At 58.1% G+C, this 10298-nt stretch overlaps 1 protein-coding gene across 2 annotated transcripts in view; it reads left to right on the forward strand.

Annotated features, from left to right (window-relative positions):
- Positions 1-6542, forward strand: part of LMX1B (LIM homeobox transcription factor 1 beta) — an 83983-nt gene extending 77441 nt beyond the window's left edge. The window contains exons 7-9 of one of the 2 annotated variants that reach the window (XM_019641385.1): positions 1665-1693; positions 2003-2167; positions 2466-6542. In XM_019641385.1, coding sequence (XP_019496930.1) covers positions 1665-1693; positions 2003-2167; positions 2466-2623 — 352 coding nt within the window. In that variant the 3' untranslated portion in view covers positions 2624-6542. The remainder of the gene's footprint in view (positions 1-1664; positions 1694-2002; positions 2168-2465) is intronic. The other variant, XM_019641389.1, reaches the window with a different exon arrangement.
- The last annotated feature ends 3756 nt before the right edge of the window (positions 6543-10298 follow it).

Raw genomic sequence — 10298 nt, forward strand, 5'->3', positions numbered from 1 at the left:
GGTGCCACGGCTCAGTCTCTTATAACGACTGCTAAGAAACCTCCCACCAGGGCGGTTAGAGCTCAGGGAACTTCTGCCTTGGACCCATTTGAGATCAATCAAGTAGAGAGGCGGTGGCAGCCACAGGACACAGACGGAGATGGCAGGGTAGGCAGCCAGGAGGGGTGGCGGATTTTCCAGAATTACTACTGCAGTTACCTACTCATCGCCACTGGGTGCCAGGCACTGTTCTCATTCGACACCCTCCTTCTCACTGAATTCTCACAGATCCCCGTGAGGAAATGTCCCATTTCAATGATGAGGAGACTGAGGCTCAGTGAGGCTAAGGGACCTGTGGTGATGACTCAGCTAGTAAGGGGCAGAGCCGGGTTCGGCCCCGTGTGTGTGGCTCCTAGGGAGTGCTTTAACCAAGGCCATCACCCGCTGCCCACAACAGAGCCCAGAGGAAGTCTCCAGAGAAATCGCCAGAGAAAGTGTCCAGGCTGTTAAGGCGTCAGGGTGGGTTCCTGCTGGATGGTGAGGTGCCAGTTTAAGGGGTAGGGCCCAGGCTTCCCCTCCCCACCCCCCCAGCAACACACTGGGCTTTGCTAAAATGCTGTTTCCACATCTGGGGCCAGGGCCGACCTCCCAGGCCTCGTGAGGACATTAAACCTTCAAGGCCTTGGAGCGGGGGCACAGGGAACTCTCTGGGACTGAAGTGGGGTGGGCGCCCCAGAGCTGCCTGTTCCCAGAGCTGTCTGCTCCCAGGTGAGACAGGGGCTCCAGGCCTATGTCCCAGGCCAAACCCAGGGCTTCAAGGCCACGGCCACAGAGCCTGATCCTTCTCCGTGTGCCCCCTCTCCCCAGAGAGTCCAGCTTCCTAAGGCTGCAGCCACCGCCTCAGGTCTCCGAGCCAGCTGCCGAGCCGTTGCCTCCTTAAAATGTCCCACGGTCCCCTCGAGCCCATCACGGCCATCCGGTGCTCCGCATCGCTGCCCCCACTGCCATGTGTGCTCAACTCCCTCTGCTCCTCCCCCACCTGGTCTCAGCAAGTGTCACCACTGCCCACCCTGTGCCAGAAGCCCAAGCGTCACCTCTGACCCTTCCTGTCCCACACGCACTTCATCTGCTCTGTGGCCAAGTCCTGCGGTGGCTTCCCCGTCCATGTCCCTCAGGCCCCTCCTAGCTGTCTTTCCCCCTTGATAGGGACCCCAGCCCCCCTGCTTAGCTTCCTCTTCCCACTGGTCCTGCCTCCTCCACCACCTTCCCAGCCGTCCTCCACAGCCCCTCCTGGCTAAGACCCTCCCCTGGTTTCCTACAGCCTCTCGGGGACCCCCACTCAGCTCGGCCCCTGCACCCCATCTCTCAACTCATGTGTCCCCATGCCTGGCCTTCTTGCCAGCCCCATGGACTGGGCTCCCTGCTCCCCCGGGCAGTTTCTCTCCTCCCTGCCTCTGCTGGGCGACAAGCTGCCCCCTGCGCTGGCCTGTTGAACCTCTCCCTACTGGTTCTTTAAGTCACATGGAGGTGGGGGCCCCTTCCTCCAGGAAGCCTTTTCTGGGTCCCTTTGGCCTGGGTTTGGGCCCACCTTGATGCTCCCTGATGTAGGGCACTCACTGCATCCACCCACTGAGTCATTGCTGCCTGCTTAGGTGTCTGTCACCCCAGAGGGTGTGAGCTCCTAGAGAGCAGGGCATTTGGAGGGTGGGGGGAGGTGGGGAGGAGAGGGCTCTGACTTTCCATAAACTGATTCTGGAAGAGGAGTTGGGGTGTGGGTCTGGGGAAGGGGGTGGGTGGGTCAAATAACTGGGCTCAGTGGTCCTGTGGGCCCAGGAAGGCCATAAGCAACCTCAGCTGTGGCAGGGGTGGGGGAGGGGTATCCCTGGGGAAGTCCAGAGAAGGTCAGAGGGACTGGGGTGGGGGCGGCATGTGGGAGGTGTGTGGGGATCCCTGGAGTACATCTGTGGGGGCTCCCAGGGCTGCTGGGACGGGGCCGGTCAGTAAAGGCCTGCTCTGCCCCCAGAGGTCCTGTCAAGTCGCATGGAGGGCATGATGGCCTCCTACACGCCGCTGGCCCCACCACAGCAGCAGATCGTGGCCATGGAGCAGAGCCCCTACGGCAGCAGCGACCCCTTCCAGCAGGGCCTCACGCCACCCCAAATGCCAGGTGACCACATGAACCCCTATGGTAAGCCGCCCCACCCCCTGCCCACCCAAGCACCACCCCTGCCCCCTGCCTGGCCTGGCAGGCCTGGGGCCATGACAGCCACCTCCCACCCCAGGGCCAACACAGCCTATGTGCCTCCTCCTGACAGGAAGGGGACACCCTCGAGACCCGTCCTATGACCCCCCAACCCATCTGGTCAGGCACTGCCAGCAGGTCATCCTGTCCCTCCCTTGCCTCCAGCCACACAACCTGTAGGGCTGACAGGGCCCCCAGGAGCCTCAGCCTGCATCCCGGTACTGACGCCCCTTCTGCCCCCCAGGGAATGACTCCATCTTCCACGACATCGACAGCGATACCTCCTTAACCAGCCTCAGTGACTGCTTCCTCGGCTCCTCCGATGTGGGCTCCCTGCAGGCCCGCGTGGGGAACCCCATTGACCGGCTCTACTCCATGCAGAGTTCCTACTTCGCCTCCTGAGAGCCAGCCGGGCCGTACGGACGCTTGGGCAAGGGTCCTGGGGTAGGACCGAGGGCCGCAGTGGCCAGCCTCGCCACCTCCAGCCCTGCCACCTGCACAGACTCTACAGACAGCCATACGGTGCCCTCCCCTCGGCCAGCCAGGCCTGGCTAACGTGCCTGCTGGGCCACAACCGGACAGGCAGACAGGCACAGCCTGGGCAGGGGCTGTGTCCTGCCCTCAGAGACCATATCACCCCCAGGGACCCAGAGCTCTTGGACAGCCACTCGCCTCCCAGCCCCACCTCGGTCTCCATCACCTCTTTCTCCCTCTCATCTCCTTTTTGGGAAACTGAAATTCTCTCTATTTTTTTAAACGTCCTCTCTGTGTCCAGCCAACCTCCATGGCCCAGGCCTAGGCCAAGGCAGGGCCCCCGTGCATGCCCTAGGACGGTGTACGCTGTGCCTGTCACCTGTGAGGAACGTGTGTACCTGTACCCTGTGCTGGCGCCCACCTCCATCTCTGCAGGCAGGCCCACTGGCCTAGCATTACCCCACCCAGCCAGAGCCAGGGGCAGACATGGAGACGAGGATAGACGGAGCCCAGGCAGACCCGAGGGGACAGAGGCACACACACTTAATGGCACCCTCATGCAGATACGCACACAGCGATGTAGAGACACTGAAAGAGACAAAGAGGCCTCTGCGGGGCAACCCTGCTGTGTCAGGAAGGGGAAGAAGCCCAGATAGGGTGAGGGACCCCCTCTTCTTTATAGCAATAGGAGAGGAAGAGGGAGGGGAGAGGAGGGGGTAAGCATGATGCAGGTAGACTCAAATGTATCCTAGCCTCGGCCCAGATGGAAGCTCCCTGGACAGGCCCCGACCCAGCCAGCTCCAAGGGCAGAGACACAGCCTCCAGAACCAGGCAGAGCTGGACAAAACAGCATAAACTCCAGGTAGAAAGGGACCTCACAGGTCACCCACTTGGTACTCTAAGCCCCCTCTGCCTCTCCTTGCATACCTCCTATGACAAGGAGCCCACTACTTCATCAGGCCCTGCCGATTTTACCTCTACCATTTTCAGCCCTGGGACCTTACTTTTTTAAAGCCAGGCTTTTCCAATTTCTCCAGTTCTTCCTCTTAAAACTGTGCCCCCAGCTCGGCTCCAGCTTTCTCTCTAAAGGTATGGAACAGATATAACCCAATCATCCCACTGACATCAGCCAGCCAAAGTGAGCAGGCCCATCACCTCCCCCACTGTACGTGCCCTGCCTCTGTTAATATGGCCCGAGATCCAATGAATGGTTCAGGCCACATAACCTTGGAAACTCATCCTGCCCTTCTGTAACGGAATCCTCTGACCACACACATGTGACAGCTAAGCCACATCTCTCCTCTGTGTGTGTGTTGGCTCTATGCCTCTCACCTAAGGCATGTGGACCCTCGGGGCCTCTCTCTGATTGGCGTTGGCACATTAAGCAGCCCTCCTTGGGTGATATTCGAGCTGTACTCCCAGCCCAGTTTTGTGCCCTGCTAGAAGCCAGATACACTATATCAACCCCCACCCCAACCCCCTCAACTCTAACCCTGCCAAAGAGAAAGTGAGGTCAGGCTGATGGGCCCTGCTCGCAGTGACCCTTGCTGGGTCCTGGAGGTCACTGTGTTCTCGGCCAGGTGCTCACAGCCCTGCCTTGAATTCTAACACGCAGCCCTAGGCTGCCACCCTGAGTTCTGCCCGTCTGCCTTTGAGCAAATGGGACGATGGCTGACCCTCTGCCTTTGGGCCCCTCTGCCTGGCCCTCACTGGGATCCTCAAAGTTCAGCAACCTGCTCTGTGGTTTTGCTCCTCTGTCCGCTGGGGAGGCCTCAGTCCCTCCAGAGGGACCAGGCCCATCTCCCCACCCCTCCTGGCTCCTGTGGTCGAATGTCACCCTGCTCTTACCAGGGCACTTGTCGGGGCGGGGGCGGGGGGACGTGGCTCAGTGTCAGCTTTCAGGCCAAGTGGCAGCCTGGCCCTTCTGGGCTCTTCTTGGTCCACATAGAACTTCCACAAGGATCTCAGCTGATGTCCTCGGTCCTTCTGCAGCCTCGGCCCTTCTGTGCCATCTTGTGCTCCTGGGGCCACCACTAGTCCCTTAGGCAGCCATGCTGGTTTCTTGAGAGATGCTCGCCTTTCTCCTTTCATGCTCACACAGTCTGAATCATGGCGGGGGCACTTGGGGCATGGCCAGGGGAGCCGATCCAGCCCCCAGGACACCAGGCCTCCTCTCCCAGGCTCTCAGTTGAAGGAACATCAGGATGGGTCATCTGTTCCACGCCCCTTATTTTGCAGCTGGAAAATCTGGGCCAGGAGAGGGGAGGGGACCAGCCCTCTCATAGCCGGTCAGTGACAGAGCTGGAGCTAAGAGCAGGGACTGACTCCATGCTGGCCCCTCGTCCTCCCCGTCTGGTGAACAACCTCCAGCTAGGAGGCATGATTTGTCTCAGCCTCTCTTGCCACTCCAGGGCCTCACAAACCCAGAGTCCAGCCGGGGCTCCGCCCTCGCCATTGCATTGCCCCCTGCCAGGAGCTGGTACAGGGACACCCATGCACGTGACCCACAGATTATCAAAGACAGAAGGGACCTCGGAGAACTTCTCATGCTTGAGTCACCCCCGCAGCTGTGGTTAGGTAGCTCCTTCACTGAGCCTGCTGAGGCTTGCTGCCCCCCAGTCTCCCCCAGGCTCTCCCAGACCCTGATGTTCACTCTGCCCAGCCCTGGACTGGGCGTGGGGACATGGATGAACAAGAGGTAGGGCCTGCCCTCGAGGGGCTGTCTCCTAGGAGAGAGCTACACACACTGCCCCAGACCTCCTTGAGGACCCAGCTCTCAGATGAGAAACCTGACGCCCAGAGAAGGGGGGCAAGCGTTCAGGGTCACCCAGCAGAAGCTCACAGAGCTAGCAAGCCCGCCGGGGTCAGGGGTGAGCCAAGAGGAGCAGGCTCCTCCCACTGAATGGGAGGAAGTACAGTCTTGACTTGGGGGGCAGTGAGTAGCCAGGATCCTCCTTCCGGGGTGGGAGGTAAGGGTCTGGTCTCCGGAGGAAGAGGCAGAAAGTGAGTGGCAGGCTGGGAGGAGGCCGCTGGGGAAGTTGAGGCTCAGAAGGAGGAAGGCCTCTGCCCCGGGGAACACAGCGAATGAGAAGGGACCGAGGAGGGATGAGAAGGTAGGCTGGTGCCCCCGGCCAGCACCTCATCTGCCTGGCCTGCTCCGTGGACAGAGGGACATGATGGTTCTAAGGGTCAGACCACGGGTCCAGCAGAGCCTGTAAGAGAAAGGGTCAGTGCAAGTGGGCTGGAAGTCTCAGGAGGCTTCCTGGAGGAGGCGGAGGCGAAGGGGTCCCCTGTGTCCAGATGAGCAGGGCCCAGCAGGGTCAGGTCCCCAGCACAGGGTTGGGGCAGCCTCTTCTCCTTTAGGGGGGTTCAGCTTCCTCACCCACCCATCTGGGGCTGGTGCCCCACTCACTTCGCACACAGGGATCCTCCCGGGAGGGAGAACTGGCCGAGCCCTGCCCGGCCCCACCTGGGGTGAGGTTCTCACCTGCCGTCTGGGAGAACCCCCAGCTCGGGGGTTCACTCCACCCTGTTGGCAAGGGGAGTCACACTCACACGCACGCACATAGACACACACACTCACACCCGGACGCACACGGAGGCTCACAGACCCACACTCCCAGGCACACAAGGCCTGGGGGCTGAGGAGCAGGAAAAGTTCCTCCAGCCTTTGGCTCCAATGAGCCTCTTTGCTGGTGTCCCCCTCCCCTCACCGGGGCTCCCAAAGGAGCCCGGCCCAGCTGGGTGTGGGGACCGGGCCGCTGGCCATTCCTATTTTCCTTGTACAGACTCACTGCCTACCCGCCATCCCCAGACACATTTTATTTAATAACTTGTCATTGTTAAATTATTTATTAGCGTTTACCACATCACCACCCCCACCCTGCCCTCCACTCTCACCTCCTGCCTCTTCCCACAAAAGCAGAAAATGGAAACAACAAAAAATGAGACATCAGTATATTTGTAAATAAACCAACCTGTACACGCCTGTGGTGCCTCTCCTTGGGGGGAGGGGTTGTGCTGGGCCTGAGCCAGGTCTGCATCAGATGTTAGCAGATTCTTGGTGGCCACCAGGGACAGCAGGTCAAGGAGGAGCGCTTGGGGTCCCTTGTCTTGCCCAACCCGTCCTCTGGCCTCATTCCATAATCCTCACCGCCCATGCTGGTCCCATCCCAACCATGAGCCACCTCAATCCTTAAAACAAACACACCCATCCCATCTCGCTCCGTCCTGCTCCCCAATACTCACTCATTCATTCAGCCAACCAATATGGCGGGCCTCTTATGTGCCAGCTGCCAGGCTGAGAACCAGGGATTGACTGGTGGTGCTTACCTCAAGGAAGTAGTGTGATAAGCTCAGTTGGGGGACAGTAAGGACTTGTTACAGGGGTACCCAATCTCATCTGGACTGAGGGAGCATCATGTAAGGCTTCCTGGGAGGAGCTACATGTCAAGCTGAGATCCAAAGCTATCCAGCATGGCAGCGAGCAGGCGAGGAGGCGAGGAGGAAGAGTGCCTGGGAGGCTCTAGGCTTGTATGAAACCTCAAGAGCAGGCAAAATCTTGTGCATCTCCTAAATTGCAAGAATAGCTAAGTTTGAGGGTACAGAAGAAGCAATGAGTCTGGAGGGAAGGCTAGACCATCCAGGGTCTTGCTGCCGAGTAGAGAATAGATCCAATTAGGTCTGGTGGACTGGGTGGACACAGGGAGGTCAACTGGGTCACCTTTCTCACTTAGGTAAGAGTTGACAATGGCTTGGCAACAGTAGGGAGAGGGAGAAAGAAGAGGACAGATCCCTGAGATAATGGTGACATAAGGGAGTCAAAGTGACATCTAGGCTCCTGGATCACTGAGATGGGGGTTCCTGGAACACTCTGGTCTGGGGCTTGTGGAGCTGAGGGTCTCGGGGGGTATCCAGGTGGACAAGTCCTGGAGCAGGGCTGGACCTCAGAGGGGCCAGAGACTGAGCACCGAGGTGTTCAACAGCCAGGTGGGCGGTCACTGAGGCACAAGGTGGGTGAGCTGGCCCAGGAGAACGCAGTGTGGGAGAATGGAGAAGCAAAGGCCAACCCCTTGGAAATCATGAGGACTTGGGACCGGACGGGGCCTTGGGATCCAGAGGAGATCGTGGCAGGGCTGCAGAATGGGTGGAAATGGCAGCGACTCAAAGAGATTTGGTTCTCAAAGTGTGTTCCTTGAAATCTCAAGGTTTTTCAGAGTTCCTTGAGGAGAATCAGTGTGTGTGTGTGTGTGTGTGTGTGTGTGTGTGTGTGTGTCTGTCTGTCTGTCTGGATAGCTCTGTGGCTCTGCCCGGGTGTACTGTGCATGAAGTTGGGTGTCTGCAGGTATCAGTGTATTGTGCACAGCTGGGTCTACCCGCAGGCTGTCTACATCTGCATGTGGATGTGTGTCTGCGTTTTGGTGAGGATGTTTGTATAACCACACGTGGGGCTATCACTGCACATCTTCAGGCACCCGGGAAGCTTCTGGGCCTCACATCCACAAACCTGATGCTGTAACATTCGCTCCCTTCCTTCCCTCTCCCCCTGATTGCTCCTTCTCAGCCTCTTCTCCCCACTCCAGCTGTGGGAATCACCTGGAAGCCACCTCTGGCTTCTCTCTGTCTGCCGGCGGGCACCAGCGCCCCCTGGAGGAACTCTCTCCTGAAACCTCTGGGTGATTCTGTCTTGCAGCCACATACATGGTTTCTGGGCATCTAGACATGCTGAGGACTTCCAGTTCAATTCTTCCTTTGCACCCTGCAACACCCCAAGAGGCGGGTTATTAAGGTCCAAAGTTTCAGAAGGGAAACCCGAGGCTCAGAAGGAGGAAGCCAGCGGTTCAATATGACAAAGCTGACAAGGGCAGTAGAACCAGAGTTCAAAACCATGTTTAGCTGCAAACCCATGGCCTTGCCACCACCCTGGCTGGCTCCCCAAGCCCACACTCTCTGGCCCTGGTATCTTGTCCTCCAAGGTCAGGCCCAGGGACCTGAGATTCAGGTCCCTGACTTCACTGAGGTTCAGAGAAATTAAGTCATTCGACCCGGACTGCACAGCACAGAGGCAGGACGAAACTGGGTCTTCGTGTCCAGGCCTCAGGCCTAGGCTCGTGTGAGAGGGGCCTCCAAGCTCCCCGCAGTCCCCCAGCAGTGGGCTGCCGACTCTCTTGCCTACGGCAACCGTTTAAAATCCTGTCACTAAAAAATGTGTGTGGGGGGGGGTAAGCGTTGAAGGAGAGGAGCTGTGCTAATTCATTGCTCCCACGTCTCCTGCCTGTCCTCTCCCTCTAGCCCAGAAAGTGAAGTTATAGGAGGGAGAGGAAGTATAGGCTGAGTCTCCGGAGATAGGAGAGGGTATAGGCAGCTTCAAGCAGGAGGAACACTAGCCAAGTCCCCACCACTGCCAGTCACAGGCTGCCCCTGGACTCGGGCAATGCAGCTGGCCTGCTGTCCAATGGGCAGCGAGGCGGAGAGGCAGAGCGTCAGGAGGCTGCTGCATTCCACGTGTCGCCTGTGTGTGCGGGAGGAGCACCCCTCCCAGGAGACAGGCTGTGCACCACGCGCTGGGCCAAGCCTTGCACTTCTTGTTCTCCCAGAAGGTCCTGTCCTGCAGTCAGCACGGCTCTGCCTCAGATGCCTCCTTAGGCCTCTGAGTGTCCCCGGACCCCATGTCACGCGGACCTTGACCCCAGGCACTGAACAATGGATAGGAGGACTCTATTTATGGCTTTGACTTCAGAGCAACCCCTGGGGCTTGACTGCAGAATGGAGACAGCCCCCTGATTGCTCATCGTTTTGGTCTTCATCCCTTGCATGGCAGACCTTCCCAGGCCCCAGGTCCACCTGGGCAGAGCACACGAGTGACGAGAGAGGCATAAAGGACTCAGAGTGGGTAGGTGGTTTGTCAGCTGTGCCTGGGAAATCAGGGAAAGCCTCCTGGAAGAGGAAATAGCCAGAACAAATTCTCAGAGCTGGGAGCTGTAGGCAACCAGTGAGGGGGGCACACCCAAGTTGCATTCAGGGTCCAAAGGCCAGGGATGGCAGGAGGTGAGCTTCTGGTGGTGAGTCCAGTGCCCACGCTGGGCAGTGGGAGGACACCTGCCATATGCCCATCTTCTGATTTGGCTGGGAATAAAGTCAGCACATTATGAGATTTTAAATAATACAGAGGAGAAGAGTAAAACCTTGGATTGTGAGTAACTTGATTTGCGAGTGTTCCACAAGACAAGCAAACATTTCTAATACATTTTAACGTGGCAAAAGAGCGATGCCTTGCAATACAAGTAGTTTGTTTCAGGAACAACTTATGCTCGCAAACCAAGGTATTACAGTATATGTATTGTACTTATTTGTGGCCTAAAGAGAAATAATAAAAAACAAAAACGCCTGTATCCACTCCCTAGATAAAGGAAGTGCACATTTTCAATTTCTTGGAGCCCTTGACTATGCCCAGCATGGTCCCAAGAGCCTTTATGTCTTCATTTGGAGAATCCTGGTCCAAATAAGAAAGATAGTGATGCACAGAAAGTTCTTGGCACAGATTCTGCGGGAATGGGCTCAGCGGCAGGCAGGCTCCATTGCATCTCCCGCCTGCCGCAGAACA

Source organism: Hipposideros armiger, unplaced genomic scaffold, assembly GCF_001890085.2.
Source record: "Hipposideros armiger isolate ML-2016 unplaced genomic scaffold, ASM189008v1 scaffold_3, whole genome shotgun sequence".
In the NCBI taxonomy this organism is placed as follows: Eukaryota; Metazoa; Chordata; class Mammalia; order Chiroptera; family Hipposideridae; genus Hipposideros; species Hipposideros armiger.